The 21079-nt window shown below is 37.8% G+C and overlaps 1 protein-coding gene across 1 annotated transcript; it reads right to left on the bottom strand.

The window, feature by feature from the left end:
• Positions 1–1312: 1312 nt before the first annotated feature.
• Positions 1313–21011, bottom strand: LOC136674884 (huntingtin-interacting protein 1-related protein-like). Its single transcript, XM_066651172.1, has 37 exons — positions 20791–21011; positions 19512–19701; positions 18572–18635; positions 17686–17828; positions 17510–17566; positions 16994–17074; positions 16802–16878; positions 16618–16679; positions 16308–16448; positions 16112–16169; positions 15942–16017; positions 15650–15784; positions 15516–15565; positions 15351–15423; positions 14635–14818; positions 12848–12936; positions 12636–12752; positions 12268–12369; positions 11434–11628; positions 10458–10568; positions 9992–10186; positions 8778–8888; positions 8266–8460; positions 7485–7632; positions 7291–7377; positions 6787–6894; positions 6435–6571; positions 5903–6013; positions 5665–5723; positions 5531–5561; positions 5034–5096; positions 4851–4951; positions 4473–4578; positions 3714–3837; positions 3366–3427; positions 1769–2152; positions 1313–1671 (listed from the first exon to the last, which is right to left on the bottom strand). Exons 2-37 carry the CDS (start codon positions 19593–19595, stop codon positions 1663–1665), a joined length of 3930 nt encoding a protein of 1309 aa, XP_066507269.1. The 5' UTR covers positions 19596–19701; positions 20791–21011; the 3' UTR covers positions 1313–1662.
• Between the last annotated feature and the right edge of the window lie 68 nt (positions 21012–21079).

A 21079-nucleotide genomic window follows, 5' to 3' on the forward strand; every position in this document is an offset into this window, starting at 1 on the left:
GTCAAACAGCTGCGCCGCACTGCGCATGTGCGACTCAATGACAGTAGGCGGCGCTACAGGACACTCAAACTGACCACTGTTTAAAGATGTAATAAGTCATTTACTACTAAAAATTAGTTTAGAAAAAAACAACAGTAAGAAGTATTATTTTATTTTTTACATTTTTTACCGTTACCTTTTTTGTATAAAGGGCACCTAATATAGAATGAAGAATCAAATTGTTTTGCAGTCCCTGACCGGTCCAGTTTATGCTCCATAGAGGGGGTCACCTTCAATGAGAAATAGGCTTAGTATGGAATCTTTCATACATCTAGACAACTAGGTGTCAGCTGTTTTATATCATGAAAATATATATATTTGCAGGCTTATATGGAGTAATAAATATTTTAAAATTTAAGATGTCCATCTCAGCCCACCATAGACACACCTTTGTGTAGCAACCTCTATAGATAACTTAATATTTTGGCTAATTGTTCCCTTAAATTTCATTAACATGTTTATTAATATAAATAAACAGAGTCAACATCTATATGCTGACACATATCACTAGTAGTTTTACTTTGTTTTTATTTTTAGCTATGTTAAATTATCCTTCTTGTCTCTGTAGTTTTCTACTGCAATATGCAAAAAGTAATACGTAAAACGCTTCTATATGGATATATAAATAATTGTAAATATTATTTAAAATATTACAGTTCCACTGAGTTCCAAATCGCGTTATGAGTCCTCCTTTTCAAAGTCTGCACTTTGGTGATATCAACAAGTGCAGAAGACCCCAAGCATATTTGATTTGGGACAGGCTCATGATGAGCAGGCTGTTGTGAATTCATCCATTGTGAATTCATTCAACCGCTTATCCAGTTCAGGGTCATGGTGGGCCCAGAGCCTAGGCATGAATACACAGGGCAACACACACACATTCACTCACACACTCACACTTTTGAGTCACCAATCCACCTACCAACGTGTGTTGTTGGACTTTGGAGCACTCGGAGGAAACCCATGCAGACACAGGGAGAACACACCAAACTCCTCACCTTGGAGCTGTGTGACTGCGACACTACCTGCTGCACCACCGTGCCACCCCAGTTGTGAATCATTCACAGCTATTTTTAGATGCAAAGTTGGTTGATAGTCATTCAATCACATACATTTAGGAACTGTTTCTCAATGGGATGCTAATTATTTGACTGCATCATGACCTAAGTTGTGTATCTATAGTCTCTCGTTTCAAATTACGTAAAGTATGCTACTTCATGACAACACAAAAATAGTTTTAAAAAAATTGTTTTAATTGTTTTTAAAAGCCAGGTTCCATATTCAACTTCTATGGAATGTAATTTTTATTTAGGCATATACACGTTCAAAGAACACAGGAAAAGAAGAGCATATCCAGCGAAAATATATTATTCAACACTATAGGTACTGTAACTGACAAGTCACAATCAAAAATAGCCCAATCATACAGCAAAAGACTGCATTAATATAAAATTATTTTAAAATATTAAAAAATATTTACAAAATATTAATATCTGATACAACAAAAAAATATATGCACTGTTGGCCTTCTCCAATTTTGTGGATAGTGTAATGAAGCATGACATCTATGATGAAACAGTACAAAAGATGTTGAAAATGCATACTGTCCACTTCTCTAAGGTTTCACCTAAACTGTAAAAGGGTGAGAAAATAAATGAATCAATGACAGGCTTCAACACAAGTGCAAACAAACATCAGAAGTGAAGCAGGTGCATGAAGAGACACTTACTGCATTTTTAAGGAGGGTGCCTGATTTTTGAAAGATGGACCTTTTAGAGGATGTGCCTTTAGGAGGCACTGGTTTTGGAGGCTCTGGCATAGGAGGCTCTGGCATAGGAGGATCAGGCAATGGTAGGTCAGGTAGAGGAGGTAGAGGTAGATCAGGCAATGGAAATTGAGGCAGTGGATATTCAGGAAGTAGAAATTCAGGCAGTGGAGGATCTGGCAGTGGAAGTTCAGGCATATCTGGAGGTAAGACACTGAAAAACCCATCAATGTTTCTCTCCACAGGCTGATCCAGAGGCACTCCAGCCATCTCATAGTGTTTTTTCCTGAGCTCCCCCAGCCGCTGACGCTCATTGGACAATTGAGACTCCAGCTCCAGCACTCGTACCTGTTAAAAGATGATAAGTGCCAGAGATTATGTTAATCCTGACAGAAAAAGACAAAACATATTCATTCATTATCTGTAACCGCTTATCCAATTCAGGGTCGTGGTGGGTCCAGAGCCTACCTGGAATCATTGGGCGCAAGGCGGGAATACACCCTGGAGGGGGCGCCAGTCCTTCACAGGGCAACACAGACACACACACACATTCACTCACACACTCACACCTACGGACACTTTTGAGTCGCCAATCCACCTGTGTGTGTTTTTGGACTGTGGGAGGAAACCGGATCACCCGGAGGAAACCCACGCGGACACCGGGAGAACACACCAACTCCTCACAGACAGCCACCCGGAGCGGGAATCGAACCCACAACTTCCAGGCCCCTGGAGCTGTGTGACTGCGACACTACCGTGCCGCCCGACAAAACAGATTGTCTTATGAAAATCTCAAATGACCATTTTGTGAATTTATACATAGTTTATATAAAGAGATATATAGTTAATACATTTCTGGGTCACATTTTGGTCAAAATATCACAAGGATCAAAGAGCACAGCACTCTTCTGACTCTGGCTAAACAACCCTGTTCAGAATGACCTCTTGTAGCCACTGCTGAGGATGAGCTTCTGTTTACTCCAAATGTGAGTAAGGAGCAAGACAAGAGCGGCAGAAACTCTGGTTTTAGTCATTTTCACTTGGTTCTTTTTTTAACATATTAAATTTGTATGTTTATTTCTCTGCATTTGTTGCCTTTATTTTGCCCCATTTAAACATATCTTTCTCTCTCACACAGCTGTGACTGGAGAGACTCAGACGAAGTGCCTGCTATTTATGTACGGCACAGCACAAAATCACAATGACTTCGATTTATCCCATTTTTTCAGACTTAGGCAGCCAAAAAAACTGACTAGTTTGTTTCATTTCACATTTTGTGGGATGGTAGTGGGCTCCAGATCCCCACAAAAATGTGCTAATGTACTAAAAAGTGATTTTCTCCTAAAATGTCACCTTTAAGGTCTTAGGGCCATTAAAAAACCCAACCAGCCCATTTATAATGGGGGATGTTTTTATAATAAATGGACAAATATTATTGATAAAAAATAACACAAAGAGTTTATATTTCTTTTATAGATTCCCCGCTTAAAGAGACAATTTTATTATTTATTATTTATCTAAGGTTTTGCTAAAAAGAAATAAAAAGAAATACTGAATTTACCTGAGAGTCCATCTCTTCTGTCTTCAGCTTGACCAATGAAAGGCCTGAGAAATCCATGGGGTCTGTGGAGTGTCATTACATAGGGTCATAATAAATGACTTAAATCAATTGCCATCAGAAACAAATGAGGTAATGTTGCCTTAATATTAATAGACTTTGCTTAAGATCAATAAAATCAATTGCAAGTTATTTAAATGAATGCTTGACTACTATTTAGTGCTCAAATTGTTAGTTTGAAAAAGTTTCCAGGCCTTATTTACAGGAAACACTGTACTAATAACTTCCACTTTCAGTGATTAAATAATCATGATCGATTTGTATGTACTTTGAACAAATAAACATACTCACTTTTATCATTAATCTGCATTTGTCCGGTCTTGGTTGAAGTGACGACCACCGCGGCCATGTCATTTACATGACGTGAGGCCTGCTGCAGTGTGTGAAGTTTCTTATTGCTACGGTCAGCTTTAACCTGCAGAAAAAAAGATTAAAGGACAATATAAATACAGACACATTTTTAAGGATTCCTAAACAAGCTGTTAATGAATGTAAAATATAAGATGTACATTCTTAACAATGTATGTGACAAAAATCACAGTTTCAAAGATGCCACTGAAGAACCATTTTGATTCACAAAGTATTAAAATCTTAGCAAACAATATTGATTAACCTGATTATTTATCATGTGTACATTTTTTCATTCATTCATTATCTGTAACCCTTATCCAGTTCAGGGTCGCGGTGGGTCCAGAGCCTACCTGGAGTCATTGGGCGCAAGGCGGGAATACACCCTGGAGGGGGCGCCAGTCCTTCACAGGGCAACACACACACAGACACACACATTCACTTTTGAAGTCTTTTTGAAGACTTTTGAGTCGCCAATCCACCTACCAACGTGTGTTTTTGGGGAGAACACACTAAACTCCTCACAGACAGTCACCCGGAGCGGGAATCGAACCCACAACTTCCAGGTCCCTGGAGCTGTGTGACTGCGACACTACCTGCTGCGCCACCGTGTAATGTCTGTCTGTCATTTTGTAATGTCTGTCTGAAACATGGGGGTCAGAATTTAGCTTCATATGTTCAATAATGTATTGGGATTTTTACCTTAGAGGCAGCCACAAGCTGGGCGGTGCTGGCAGCAATCTCATGGGAGCACACAATCAACTCTTCATATTTCCCTTTTTCTGTCACCACTTTATCAGCAGACTCACTGCATGAGACATATACAGTAATTCACAATTACACAAGTGTGAGGTGTTTCTGAGAGCACTGAAAAGCTTCTGAGAAAAGCTTCTTTTGCTCAGTACTGTAAATCAAAAGGTTATTGTGTATACAGAACACCCTTTACACCAATTCTGTGAATAACCATCCAAACTTTAAATGGACTTACAATAAACAGTTGACACTAACAGATGTCCAACTCTAATCTTCCATGCTATACAAAACTTGTACTATTACAAACCCCAATTAAAATGCACTTACACCATCTGTGTGGCAGCCCACCCTACAGTCTTGGAGGCTGAAATGAGACCTTCAGTCCAGCAGGAATTCTTGGCATAGAAGTCTTTCACAGAGCCAGCTCCCTGTTGAGAAAAAAGTCAGTAGGCAGTCCCTACACAAGACCAACTTTGTGAAATTTGTTATGAAGTCTCTTTTTGCAATTACCCGACCACTCTCCACAATGTCCTTCTGTAAATCAGTGGCAGCAGTTACCAGCATGTGTATGGCCTGTTAAAAAACACAGTAAAGCAAGAGTTAAATGACAATTTTATCACCACAATTTGAGCAAGAAAAATTTGTCAGAGGCCATTTGTTTATAATATATATAAATTTATATTTACACATAAATATATTCAGAATTAGTGTTAAATAGAAGTTTGGGATCTGACCCATTACGAATTTTGATTATTTATGAATAAAATAATGTACTGGAGTAAGATCCAATCAGGTGCTAGTCGCAATGTGGTTTATGCTGTTGGTCTAACTGGTCTGTATGAGGTTGATCAGTGATTATGAGATACCAACACCCATGACACACTTAGAAAAGCTTACTGTGACAACAACAATAAATTGTCCATATATTACTTAACTCTAATTCCCAGTAAATTCTTTATAACCAATCAGCAATATATTTACTGCAAAAAGCAGTGGCAAACACTTACTTTCATCAGATCAGAACAGGAGCCAATAATGCTGCATTAAAGAAACAAACAGGGAAATTACATTAACAGGATTCTATATAGAATTTTAAACATGTCCTAATATAACAGGCTTTTCATTAGACATATGCTCTAACCTTTGGTTAACTTCCAGTTTCAATCCAGTTGTTTCTTTCCTTGCTTGGTTTAATATTTCCTGTAAAATAAGAATACAATGACTGCATGGCATGCCTGATTGAGCAGTTTCCAAACATGCATATGCACATATGTCTATAAATGTGTGAGAACTTTATTTGTGGTTCACATCTAATAATCATAGCAAATATGTAACCTTATATAAAACAGTGTCTACACGCAATCTTTCAGAGATCTTACATCCATCCTCAGCACAGCATCCTCAATAGCAGTAGAAGTAGCAATCATCTCCTGATCCACCAGGTCTGCCAGTTCTGATTTCTGTACATCTGCACCTTTTTTCCTTAGGTCCTGCAGAGAATGGTTCCTGATCAGTCCACAAAGACACACTTCTTATCTGCTATAATAATTGGTGCTATTTATAATGTAATAACTCACACAGCTTATTGTATAAGGAAATTCCATACTATATATTTATAAGTTTTATTTGTGTCCTGAATTTTTGTTTATAACTATTACTATCATTTAATGTATCACTTTCCAAATCTGCAGGCTCTGATCTACAGAGACGTTGGAAAAGATGATATGATTAGATAAGAATACTTTACTCTGGTCTCCACAAGGGAGCAAGTGCAAGTGTAGCACAAACCAAGGGCTCCAGCTGGAGAAGGGGTCTAGTTGTTTTGTTCTGGTGGCCCATTTTGGTTATTATTCCTCGAAACGGTGATTACAAACTTTGGAATTATAGTGTTGTGATCTCCAGCACACTTACATGGCCTTGGTTAAGGATACGCTGGACGACGTAGCGGATGGCGGTGGGGTCAGCCCGCAGTAGGGTGGGCTTCAGCTTGAGCTCTTTCAAGAACTGGAGGCAGTGGGTGGCACAGTCTCTACAGCTGTCTGTCAGTCCTGAAGATGCATGGAAATATGTGCACAAGGTGGCAGTGTGTCTAATATTTCTACTAGTTTTTCAACCACTCTAACACATCATTGAAGGCCTTTTATTTTTGTTATTATTGATCAAAATTAAAAGCATTTTCATATGTGGTTACATTATAATATATGGGTGTTTATGTCATTTTAATAAGTTTAACATTGATGTATGTGTTTGCATGTTTCCCTACGGTCAGCTTGGTCAGTGGGCACGGAATGGGCAGTGGCAGCTCCGTTAACAATAGTGTCTGCTGCAAGGTGAGAGAACTGGGTCACTCCCCTTAACAAGCCACTGGCATCTGGAGAAAGAAGCGAATCACATACATGTACATAATTAGTTTCACTTACTGCTATATGAACATAACTATGTTGATTCAGGGCAAGTGTCCTAACACAGTTAGGTATTTTGTCTTGTTGGGCATGTCTGCTTTAATCCATTAAAATCCCAAGCAGAGCATATCCTAAGGGTTAGTATTCAGTAGATCTCAATGGGACTAACCCGATTAAATAAAAGTAAATAAATAAATAATTGCACTGAATTATTATTAAGTTATAAAAGAGTGTAATAGTGGTCTGGACTTGCCTTCAAAGGATTGATCTAATTTATTAAATAAATTTGATATATTTAAATATCTCATATAATCAATACATATTTTATTACAAATAGAGTGCAAGTTTAACCACTGAATCCTCACCATCCATGTTCCTCAAGTAGCCGGCATGCATCTGCTGCATCTTGTCAATGGAGACCAAAGTGATTTGTGCTCTGTTGATTAAATACTCTGGTAATGCCAGGGATAAAAAGAGATGTTACTATTAGTGACTTTGTTTGCTTTTGTAGAAGGTTATATATCTTGAGATATCTGATATTAAAGAAAAGAAGCTGTACCTGGAGTAGATACACAGCGCACATGCATGGGATCGTCCACTTTGGCCACAGCATCCAGAATGATCCCCTCAGCCTCTACAACAGCACACTGGAGCAGGCAGAACTGCTCATCCTGAAGCTTCTGCTGCAGCATGGACTCACGACTTGACTGAAAACAAACAAAACAAGTGTTTTAGGTAAAACATTAACATACAAAACCTGTAAAATTCTAGGTTTCACCTAAACCATTTAATTTCGCTGTGTTACTATGTTTCTTTGGTCCCAATAATCTAATACGTAAAGCATTTACTTCAGCTCTTGAAGGTGTAAATAACATGAATACAGCTGCAGGGCTCTGTATTAACCATGTATTCTTTCTTAAACTACAAATTAGATTTCACCTCCTTTTTCTTTCTTTTCAGGTGTTGTTTGACACTTGCCAAGAACATGTCTTGTTCCTAACAGCCTGTCTGGTTAATTTAAAGGTCAAATCAACAAATAAAAAAGGCATCATTCCCAGCATAAATTGTCACAAATGGCTCAATTTGAAACAGGTCTGCTTGTTAGACTTTTGCTGCCTGTCCATTTTTGTGACCCAGCGCAATTGCCCACTAACACTTAGGTCACTGATCACTATGTTGAACTGAAAGGATGCTGAGGGGGCTTTATACCTCTGTAAATGACAAATTGCATGGGGGTGGGGGGTTTAAATAAAAAACTGAAAACAAGATAGGTGTCAAATTCCAGCAAAAAATGTCAGTTTAGCACTTTAATGTGATCATGTCTGAAGTTTGACTCTGACCTTGGCTTGCAGCTGGCTCTGTAAAGAGCTGGTCTCTCTCTGGCTTCTTTCTCTTTCCTGTATCAGAGTGGCCTGGTGTAGTTTAGCAGCCTGGCGCAGGGTACTTAGTTCAGCTTCCTGCTCCTTAACAGAACGCAACAGCACATCCTTCTCCGCCTGCAGCCCCACCAGCACACTGTTTATCTCATTCCCCACCTGTAACAAACAATAAATGGATTTCAAATTTCATCATGCCCTGCAAATGAATGCGTTAAAAAGTTCCTCACATGTTCCTAAGACAGTCGTAATACTTTTCTATGAAGATCATACAAGTTGTTTTTGTGCCACTGACTGCCTGCATGGACAGTTGGTGTATGATAAAATACTTGCTTTCACTAGTTAAAATACCTGGATATATTTTTTTAAATATAGTGTACATTTCTCAACATACAAAGTCATATTTCTTATATGATGTGCTGCCCTAGTGTGAATTAGTGACCAAATTAAATAACCAACTAGAAAAAGATACCTACCGATTCCTTACTCTGAAGAGCACTTTGAGCACTCCAAGCCTCTGCTCTCCTCTCCTCCAATTCTCCCTTCAGTCTGGTGATCTCCATCAGTTGTTCCTGCTCTCGCCGCAGCTTTTTAGACACACAGCAGAATGTTTAGTGAAATACCACTGTCCTGATATTATATACAGTGGTTATATTTGGGTTGAATCAAGCAGCTGCTAAATAGTCCTGTAAAGGTTACTGCTGATGTTCTGGGAAACTGGAAGGGGTCGATGTGGAGTTTGTAAGTTGCATGCTCCCTTAAGTAAACAGGAACTTTAAGAGAGCCATCTATCATTTTCTGCAGTGTACCTTTGTTGCGTTTATAAAACAAAACACATTTATATACTAAACACATTTAAAACATGACTGCCTGTATGAGTGGGACCCACTGTATGGAGCATAAACTGGTTCATTCAGGGACTGTGAAACAGTACATTTCTTCATCTCATGAGTTAAAATTATGTATGTAATAATATGTACAATAATCACTTTTTGGAAATATCTGTTGCAATATTTAGGTTGTAAAAATGTCCTTTAGTTTCCATTAATATATTTGCTCCAATAATAATTTTCTTTTTTAATTATTCATTCATTCATTCATTCATTATCTGTAACCGCTTATCCAGTTCAGGGTCGCGGTGGGTCCAGAGCCTACCTGGAATCATTGGGTGCAAGGCGGGAATACACCCTGGAGGGGGCGCCAGTCCTTTACAGGGCAACGCAGACACACACACACATTCACTCACACACTCTCACCTACGGACACTTTTGAGTCACCAATCCACCTACCAATGTGTGTTTTTGGACTGTGGGAGGAAACCGGAGCACCCGGAGGAAACTCACGCAGACACAGGGAGAACACACCAAACTCCTCATAGACAGTCACCCGGAGCGGGAATCAAACCCACAACCTCCAGGCCCCTGGAGCTGCGCCACCCTGCAGCCCCTTTTTTAAAATTAATTAATAATTTACATTTGTATATTCAACTTAAATACAAATTTCTGCTGCATTCGCCAAAATAAGTCAGTAGGTTAGCAAAGGAACTTGGTGACAGGAGCCATAAGGCTGTATAATTGTGCATTTTCATAAATCTTCACATTTTATAATGAGTGTTAAAAGTTTCATGATGCTTTTATGCCATTTTATAATGCAATTATTTCTACAGAGTCACAAATGTAGGGAAACGTACTATTTGTTGCAGCTGGCTCTGGAGGGAGCTTATCTCTCTCTGGCTTTTCTCTCTCTCCTGCTGCAGAGTGGCCTGGTGCAGATGAGCAGCTTGACGCAGGTTATGGAGCTCGGTCTCCTGCTCTTTCAAAGTCCGCAGCAGTGCGTCTTTCTCTGTCTGCAGTCCCACCAACACACTGCTCAGCTGGTCCCCTGTCTACAACACATTAATAACATTACTGTAACAAACTTGAAACAGTTTATTACTAAGATGACATATAAATGCTGACAAATATTTATGTAAAAACTAAAAAGCTTAAAAATAACTGAAGCTTTATTTGATGGGTTCCCAATATGGACATGATCAAAAGGACCACCTTGAGCCATTGGACTAATCCAGAAGAACAGAGGCTGAACATCTTATTGAAATTACATTCCTTTCCTAACTTAAAAGCATTTTTATATATGATGGAATATGTAATACCTACCACCTCTTTGCTCTGCAGAGCCATCTGGGCACTCAGTGCCTCTGCTTTTTTTAACTCCAGCTCTCTCTTCAGTTTCTCCAGCTCTAGATGCTGCTCCTGCTCTCGATACACCTGTTGATGCACACAATCAATCAGTTTTTCTGTGCAGCTAATTAGTACTTTAGAGTAGACACTTGTCTCATTGAGAAGGCTGCTATAAACCTAATGTCTTAATGTAATAAATTGGAAGTATATGTATTTTCAATATCCTTGCAGGCCAGAAATAATCCTCAACACAATAAAACAATTAGGCAGAACATTAAGATCACAGAGGAGCAGGAGGATGTCTGGTTTCCCAGATATTTCCAAAACTAGAATTTGAGGGTACATACTGTAGTCATAACTCCATTTATTCCATTTTCTGGCTTCATATTACATTTATAGCATTTGACAGACACTGTTACACAGATCAACTTTAAATTTTAATCATGTAATAGACGGAAAAAACGAATGTGGCTTTAGGAGCTTTGCCCATGTGCTCTTGCTGTGGTTGCCTCGGTTGGAAATTAAGCGTTATTTTTCTGCATGGAGGGCAACGGCTTGATCTGCTACACTGCATCAACAATCATTGGAATACATTAGCACTTCTTTACATTTTGTGCAGTTTTTTACAGTACACGGACTGATAGAAATGGTCCAAAATGACCTGGAATAAAGTCTCTATATATTAAATTAACTAATATTTAACATCATTTTAATCTTCTCTCATAAAGTTACACATGATTTTGGAACACGTGACGACATTCAAGTGTTTTACGTCTCAGCCGTGATTTTAAATTGCTTTAAACATGGCTTAGCAGCACTACTTTGTTGTTTGTCGCTGGTACCATGCATATTTGGCTGTTTTGACAGGTAATTAAAAGAATGAAGGGTGATTTCTGACATTTGCACAGTAGAGTAGTATCCAGTGAGAGTGTGCTTTGGATTTTATACCCACTTTTCCTTGTAGCTGGCTCTGAAGGGAGTTCATATCTCTCTGACTCCTCTCTCTCTCCTGCTGCAGACTGGTCTGGTGCAGCTGAGCAGCTTGACGCAGGTTATTGAGCTCAGTCTCTTGTTCTTTCAAAGATCGCAGCAGTGCATCTTTCTCTGCCTGCAGCCCCACCAGCACACTGCTCAGCTGGTCTCCTGCCTATAACACACAAAGAGAGAGAGAGAGAGAGAGAGAGAGAGAGAGAGAGAGAGAGAGAGAGAATTAGCTTCATAAAAATTAAAACTACAGGTAAATTCAAAATATTAAAGCATTATTAATATTCTTCTCAGCCGGTGCTTATGCAATAATTTGTTTAAAGGGGCAATCAGTAGCTATTACCAATGCTTCTAATTTATGTCACATAGCAGCCATTATTTGGATATCTAGTGGCCTGGATGTGTCAGAGATTCTGTACTAAACTTATATTAAAAACAGCCCCCTCTGTGTGGGAAGATGCACTCTATGGAGCCTTATCTTGTTAATAAGCAGAACATCATCAAGACATGGAACTACAACCTTATAGAGCTACATAAACCAGCCATTTAGGAACATATAGATATTAGATTTCTTCTTTAATCCTTTAGACTTACAGCTGTGAATGTGGATGTGTGTGTGGGTTCGGACCAGTACAACAAATAAACAACAGCAGACTTAGTTAAAACAGGTGTTTTGTTGGTTAAACAAATATGTACGACCAAAAAACAGCTGTTGAGAAAACCTCTTAATGGTTTCTGTTTCCAGTGAATGATGTAAACTCAATGCTGGAAAACTGCATATCTATAGAGCACTGGGACAAACCATTTCTTTGGACTGCAGCACACTCTGGACTTGTGTTATTTCTGCTTTCCCACTCTGCAGCTCTTGCTTCAATCGGACTATTTCTGCATTGTGTGCAACAGCCTAAGAATAAAAATAAGTATAATGTCACTCACATGTTCATATAAACAAAAGATAAGTTAATTACTAAATTAATTACTCATTAAGTTAACTACTAAGTTAAAGTTATATACACAGTATATTGGTATGTTTTATTTATTTTGTGTACTGGTGTATTTTTTTCTAAATGCAAAACACCTTGTGAAACTCACTTACAGATTGAACAGTACCACAAGGGAGTGCTATTCAGTGCTTTTTTAATGAATGTGAAATATATAGGAGATTGCCACCTTTGTGCTCTTGTCCTGCCTGAGCTGTTCCAGCTCTTCAGCCATCTGCTGTCTAGTCCTGATTAGCTCCTCTTGGATTTGCTGAGCGCTGTTCAGCTGCTTTACAGCATCTGCATTCTGACACAAAAACCAGTGGGTTACACAGGGCAAGCGCAAAAGAGCAAAGAGTCCTACGCTTGTCGGAAAGTAGTGATTAGACAATGGTAGAGTACCTTTCTCATGAGGTCAGCGTGTCTGGTGACCAGCTCTGCGTGTTTTTCTTTAAGCCGGGAGAAATACATCTGGGCAGCTTGAGCTCGGCCTGAAACCAAGGGACCGAGTTAGTACAATATTAGTCTAAGAGTCAATACATCAAAGACTGTTCTGTATTCTAGTAGAGGACAGAGATAAAGGTGTTACTTCAATCAAGGGAAACAAACTATTTACTAATATCTTTTATTTCACAAGAAAATGTAGGATAGGCAGTTTGCCCACATACAGTGTCCAAAAAACGTACATGTAGATGCAGCAGTTTGTTGCTGTCATAACGCCACCTACAACAAGCCAAAATACCCAATCACACCAACTTGAATTCAACAGAACTACAATGAAGTGTGTTTGTGGGTTGAACTTTTTGGTATATATTCTATTGTTGTCATCTGTCAGTCCCTCTGACCAAGGTCTACCCATTTCTAAAACTTTTCACTCATGTACTCATTCACTAACCACAGTTCAGACTATTCTATATAAGGCAAGGCAAGTTCATTTATAGAGCATCTTTTGTTCACTATGGCATTCCAAAGTGCTTTAGTGAAACAGTATAAGGAACATACAGAAATAATAAAGTAGTTAAACAAAACAACAAAACATTAAATGAATTTAAATTATAAAAGAGAAATAAAAAGCTGACAGAACTACTGGATACAGGATAACAGCAAGTAGTCTACCCTCACAGTTATAACATGCCAGGTTTCCCCTTACCTGAGGGTATAACCCTCCCATAATGGGATAAAAAAAGACAAATACCAGTCTTCCCTCACCTGAGTGGATAACAAAACAGATACCACTCTTCCCTCACTACTGGTCTTACCTCCCTTGAGGGGATAACAGTAAATATACAGATACAAATAAAATTAAAATATATATTTAAAAAAGAATCAGGTAAGGATATGAATTAAATCATAAAATGGCCATTAAAACAATTAAATTAACCAATTATTAGTAAAATGAAATCATGTTATGCTTCTTATTTATTTCACATGAGAATTATTTATCCTAGCTCACATTACATTAACATTCTGACACTTACTTGTCACACTCCATTTCATTAACATCATGAACAGGACAAATATGTCTGCTATACTGGCACTGCGCCCTTTGTTGGAAATTTTAACACAGAGAAAGACAGAGGTGTGCTTGGTCAAAGTAGGCTACCTGAGGTGAAATTGAGTCGGTTGAACTGGACATCCCATTCATTTAAACGAACTTTTGAACTGTTCAGAAGAATCAGTTCAGGAAAATGATCCAATCTTAAAGGCCACTATGAACTGTGGGACATTTGCTATTAGCTAGGGTGCATCTGTTGTTTACTGGATTTACAGTGCACTATGGGTAGCAACTGATGTAGTGTATAGGGAATTCAAATGGTCCAACAATACAAGATGGAAGACACACTAATTAAAACAGTAAATAGTGGCGTGTAAATTCAGACACAGCTCCAGTATCATCTCCCTTGTTACATCCAAACTATGCCCATTTTCTATTCACCTCTGTTTTGTTTGTCACTGCTCAATATCCATGTCCCTAAGTGTTTCTGGTTTTAAGTCTGTATTGAGTAGATTCTTGGATCTTGTTTTCCCATGTTCATTACTTGCCATTGTTTCAATGCGGATTCACTTTTGAATGGTTTCTTATTAATTCATTATTTTTATTTTTATTTTTGTTATTTTCTTTAGAATATCTCTGTATCAAGCTTCAACAAGATCCAGGAAGTTGATAGATCTGAATGTGAAAGACTCACTGCCGGCATCCTCTGCAGAAGCCTGAATGTTGGCAGCCATGCTGCTCTGACTCCGGAGAGCCTCGACTTCCATGCGGAGATGCTCATTCTCCACCAGGGCCATCTGCTTTTGAGTGCGCTGCTCCTCCAGTTCAGACTCCAACTTATTTACGTGCTCCTTCAGCTGGACCACAGCACGCTGGGCCTGCAGGCAGGTAACAAACCCAAGATTAATTTAGCGCAATTCAGTTTTATTTATACAAGCATTCATACCACCCCAAAGCAGTTTTGGAAGAGATCTAGGACCCTAATGATAATCTCAAATGAAACAGTAGTAGGAAAAGGATGAGGAAGACACACCAAGAGGAATTATAACTTTCAGACAACATAATAAAGAAACACTTAGGTACACTATATGCCTAAAAGTTAGGGTTAGGCTTCTGGTAAATGCTTGCATGGATAGTATAGTCTCTGTCGACAAAAAATAATAATAAAATGGGGCACTCTGGAGCAGCTGCATCAAAACGCCCAGTGCAGAGTGCCCACTAGAAGGTGTAAATGGAACTTTAAAATGATGGAGCATATGCAGTACCTTTTAAATAGGTCAGAGTAGTATATTAAATATCTCTAACCTCTTTAATGAATTCAGTCAAATCCTCATAGTAACATTAACATAGACTATTTGGTAAAGCAAAGGTCTACCTAATAAAACATAGACATATATAAACATATATTACCTCTGCCTTAAACATCTGAAGCTCAGGTTTCATTGCTTCCAGCTCCTTCCTCAAAGATTCTGTTTCTGTCTCCCTGAGAATAGACACAAATTTTAATTGTAACTGATCTAACCAAAGTGCTAAAGCTGAGGAATGAATGACTAATCTGGATATAATAACTATTACCTTTGCACTAGACCATCATTTGTTGGGTCATACTGGTTGTAAGCATAGAACTGTCCATGGAGATATAAAACACAGAGTTAGAACACTGTCACAGACCTGTTTTTAATAGCACTGCTGGATGCTAATTCTCTTACCATTTGATATCCAGGAACTTCACCAAAATCCAGCTGAGTCTCTGTGTCGTCATCATCAGGCAGCTCTTGATTACGCACCACCACAGGCTTGACATGATCAGCCAATGAAGCTGCTCGCAGGAAATTTGGAGGGTTCTATATTCACAGAAGTGTACACATATTAAAAACACATATATTAATATAAAAGTACACTTTAGATATTGTTTATGTGCAATGCATATTCATTTAAAAGAGAATTATATTTATGATGAAGAGACCATTTTTTTTAAAGGTGACCAGTCAAGAAACTTACATCAGGAAGGTCAGGAATCTGAATGATCTTTTTAAAGAACTCCATGCTTCTGGCTTTCTCAAAGAATTGGGTAAGACTGTGAAGAATAAAGAGCACAAAAGAAAAACACACATTTAGTTGAACAAACTGTTATTAAAATCACTACCAAAAAGGGAAAACACTGCATTTACCTGTTGAACTGCTCGCGAAATCGCTCCCGGTGTCCTAGCAGAGCATCCACGGGTATACCTTACACAAAAACAGCTGTTCATTAGTGATGCACATTCACCCAAAACAATATAATGTACATATGTATTGCCACTGTTGAAAGAACACGTATCTCCAGTTTTTTTTCGAAACGTTGGTTGACCATGGAATATAACTCACGGCTGTGTAGCTTAAAGAGGAGTTTGACCAAGAGGTGATAGATGGGACTACAGTCCTGGATGAGAAGGACCAGTGGAGCCAGGCGGCACTGCCCCACTAGAGTAGTAGAGCTGATGGAGTTGGATTCGAGTTGTCTGAAAACTGCAAACCAGGCACAAATGTCAGATTAGATTTAGTGTAAAAAGTACATTATTCTTTAACAGAGACTTTATTTACATTACCCATTACATTACGTTATTTACATTACCCACAAATTATATCTATTGCTAGCATTATTATTAATACCAATTTTAAAATAAAGTGAGGTCACCTGTGTCTTGTAGTATAAGTGCTGCATCCATGTACTCCAGCACTTCTCCAGTTGTTTCAAACCTAAACAATAAAGAGGTATTTCTTCAAATGCAGTTGTATACATTTTTGAATTTATTTATTTTTTTCCCATTGGTTAGCTATTTATCTGAAATATATTTAACAGAAATTTAGAAAGTACTCACACTTGGTTGATATCAACTGCAATAACCCTCTCCAGGACCTCATCTGGAGTTTCTAGATTTGCTGGAATCTCTTTGTGCTGTAATGGAAGTCAGCAAGTGCAGTTTATATACGTTGGACCTTAAATACACTGATAGACATTATTTCAATTTAATGACAGCAATGTTTTCACAACAGACAAATGGCTCACTCACCTTACAATGGAAGTCTATTTTGATGCCCAAGAACTTTGCATACAGAGCAACAATGTGCCCATATCGGTCGTGAAGGTTTCCCTATACAATGCAGGTCAAAAAATGTCAAGTGATGTCCAGCAACAAAACTTTATCACAGTTAAAGGTGCAATAATTCATTTTCCAGCTAAATATATTTATGGATATCTTTATTAAGGGACTGTTAATTTTTTACATTTGACGTGCACAAGAATTGCAACTCCTAAGAGATGAAGTATAGTCTGTGAATTAACCAGTTAATGCTCCATAGAATGGGTCCAAGGTGGCCATATTTTAAACATGTTGAGCACAAAATCATAAAACATCCACGTAGCTAGGAGACAGAAGCAAGGCGGTTTATAATAATAATAAGAAGAATCAATGCAGAAAATTACTAATTGGTCAGTTAAATTATGAACTAATACTAAGTAATAAGAACATCAAAATGGCACACATTAGATGTCTAGTTAATCCTAGTAATAGTCTTAAAACACATACCCATAATGCTCCCATTTGTTTAATACTGGGGACATGTCCACGGCTATCTCGCGCAGTCTGAAAGTGCAAAATAATAATAATAATATTAATAATAAAATAGTGTTCATCATCTCTGCCATGCAATTCAAAGTCATATTTACAATTTTTGACCCATTAGATAAATTTTAAAGACTTACATTGGGATGGCCATCCCGAAGGAGTTTGTGCACCATGTGACAGAACTTCCAGCTGAGGATGGCATTGCTGGACAGAGGCAAACTCACAGCATGAGACCAGAACGTCACAGCTCCCCCTTCTTTATGAGTTCCCAAGAGGATCTCTGCACCAGTGTTAAGTAATCACCACATTGAGAGCACAGCTACAGAGCTGTTAATATCTGTTAAAGGGAACCCTGTCCTGCTGTCCCTGTAGCATACATGTCAAACGGTATTAATTTATGAAGCATAAACCAATGAGAAACCTTAGGGTTATCATTAAATTTCCATAATGAATAAGGAAAATTGTTTACTAGTAGGTCACCACTGCTGTACTAGGATTAATTCATATAGATACACTGGACAGCCTGTATAAGTTGAGCATGTTCTTTAAGTATGTGTGTGTTATTAATTAAAAACTAAGGTATATTAAAGGTACATTACATTCTCTTCTCTAAAAGGAGAGGTGAATATTTGTAAAATTTTATTAGAGAACTGGGTCAAATAAAACAACAAAATATAAATATACTATTATAGAATAAGGTACACGCCCAGTGAAGGATTGGCGCCCCCTCCAGGGTGTGTTCCTGCCTTGCGCCCAGTGAATCCGGGTGGGTACCGGACCCACCGCGACCCTAAACTGGGTAAGTGGTAACAGACAATGAATGAATGAATGAATGGAAGTATTTAGAGTGTGTGAGGGTGTGATATCCATTGGATGGCTCAACATGCTTAGAAGAGTTTACCATAATAAAGCTTATAGGTTTTAACAGTCGAGGTTACCTTGAATGAACTCATCTATCTACACAATAACTGAAGACAAGAAAGAACAAAAAGATTTTGAAAGAGCTGTGGTTCTGAAAGATACTGCGAACATATTTTTCCTTTAGTGGGGCTTCAGCAGTGGTGATGCTCTTTCCAATACTTTGGAGCTGTGAATTGAGGGAAGAAATAAACAAACGTTTAGGGCTTAGAAAATGAGAAAATGAAATACATTAAAACAGTTAAAACACCAGGTCTATATACACAGACTTAGCAAAATATTATGACCACGTAATTGATCCTACACTAACTGACCAATCACTCAGCTCCACTGATCATTCAGGAGCACTTGGTGGTTCTAAAATTACTGAATTGGATCAGTTACTCTGCATAATTTGTTTGCCTCCTTTCTCTCTGTTAGTTAATCGTCATGACCTCCACAGAGCAGATGTTATTTGGCTGATGGATTATTCTTAGGGCTGCAGTGATGCTGACGTGGTGGTTCTTTGTCAGTGTGTGTTGTGATGGTACAAGGGGATCACTTTCACTGAGTGTGATCCCCACTACTCGCAAGCAGTTTGAAAGTCTAGTCCCACAAGTTGACAGAATTGGTTCCTTAGGTTTATGACATAAGAAACCTTAGCTGTCTGAATCTGATTTTTATCCATCTTTAGAACAATGTAATTTCAAAGCAGAAATGCTCGGCCATTGTGTTATATTTCAAGTGATATGTCTTTTAGCGTATAAACAACATGGTAGGAAGGTTAAAATAGATTTTCAGTTGAAGGGGTCCTTAAATATATTTAATGAAAGAAATCAGACATAAAGATAGAAACAATTCTACAAATTTGTAAAGCACTGTAGTTTGTGAGGTCCAAGTCTTGGTAATAGCTCGGTTTCATATTCTAATGCACAAAAAATAGCGAAGTGTCACCTTCAAATTAAACGAACGTACAGATTTCAATGTAACCACAAAATGTAAACATCTTGTAAAAATTCTGTAAAATATTTTGCTACTTTGGCTGTTTTGGATTTATATTTTTTACCTGTAGTTTGACGAACTGCTCTTTTTCAGCTGCTAGAGCCTTTTCAGATTTGTCAGTTTTTTCACTCTTGGTCTTGGAGGACATTGTCTTGGTCCTGTTACATGTACACCACAATATAATGCTCACAAATCTCGCGTTTCCAGAGGTTTGTAGACAACTCTTCGAGGGATTCCCACTAGTTAATCAGTGCCTATTGGGAAACAGAGATTTGTTGTGCACACATAGCGTGTATTACGTATACCAATAATTTAAAAGTATTTTTGGAACCTTATTTTTTTTTTAAAAATCAACAAATATTTAAGTGTTAATAGGCCACATTCATAAACACTAACATCAAAATCACAATTTTTAAATCGCATAACCCAAACTCACACATACCTTTGGATAAAGTACTATACCCAAGAACAGAACAAACTGATGCACATGATTTTGCAGGACTCTTTCCTTAATGGAACTCATAATGAATGCAGTGAGGAATAGATTACTCTCACATTCCGTTTTCAAATTATTTAGTTTTTAGGTTATTTTTGTTGAATAAAAACTACAATCGCCATTTCTAATACTATGCAACAGTTACTGGTAAATAAAAAAAAAAGTAGAATATTAGAATTTTTAATTCAAATTATATTACAAAAACAAACAAACAAAGTAAACAAATATCAATTTCCGATATCAATAATGTTCTCATGGCTAAAAACGTTGTCCTATCTAGTGTATAAGTTTATCCAGAACAGGCTTTTGCTCTGTCTATCTGCCTGGGGACTCTGCAGACATGGCAGATTTGCCCCACAAATCACTCATGATTTGTGAAGAATATATTCCTAAACCTGAGGGGAAACCTGTGTCAATCAACGTGTAGGCAATTTATTCTAAATTTAAATGCACTTCTTGCTTTCTGAAGTAAAACAATCCTGCTAACCAAAGGTTTTGCGGTTAAACCTTTAATTTTTACTCAGCTATTTTTTATTTTAAGCCAAAAAGTTCTCAAAACAGTGACAAACAGGCCCTAAAAAACTTCTTCATTTCCTAGTATATGCCAGTATGCTGGATGTTCACAGAAATGACTTCCTTCAGGGGACAATTGCACTGTTAGGCTGCTTAATCTATCATGTACATTATCAAAATAAATTAGAAATAATATGCAAAAACATGTGTAAAAAATTGGGTTTGTAATAGTCAACTGTGTATAAAACTGTAATACAAAATTTTGTTCTTAAAAATGATATATTACACAACTTCAAGCTTAAAACTTCTTAAAAAGACATATTTACTACAATACCTTTGGTGTTGAACCAGATTCCCTGAGCTGAGGCTTATAAAATCCAAGGTTTTAAAAGAGCCAAAGAGTTAAATTATGGAAAATAGCATCCTCTTTGCAGAAGTGAAAAAAGTGAAGGTAAAAAGCACAGTGCTTTACCAAGTCACAAAATCTCAGAACTCAAAGAAAAGTTCACCTTCTTGTACAAACAGGTCTGATGACAGTGAAACAGGAATGACAAAACAAGGAGTACCATTCAGTCATCTCGCAGGACAGGTTTAACGCTTTAGGACATTTTTTAAATATGTAA

This window comes from Hoplias malabaricus, chromosome 18, assembly GCF_029633855.1.
Source record: "Hoplias malabaricus isolate fHopMal1 chromosome 18, fHopMal1.hap1, whole genome shotgun sequence".
NCBI classification, from domain to species: domain Eukaryota; kingdom Metazoa; phylum Chordata; class Actinopteri; order Characiformes; family Erythrinidae; genus Hoplias; species Hoplias malabaricus.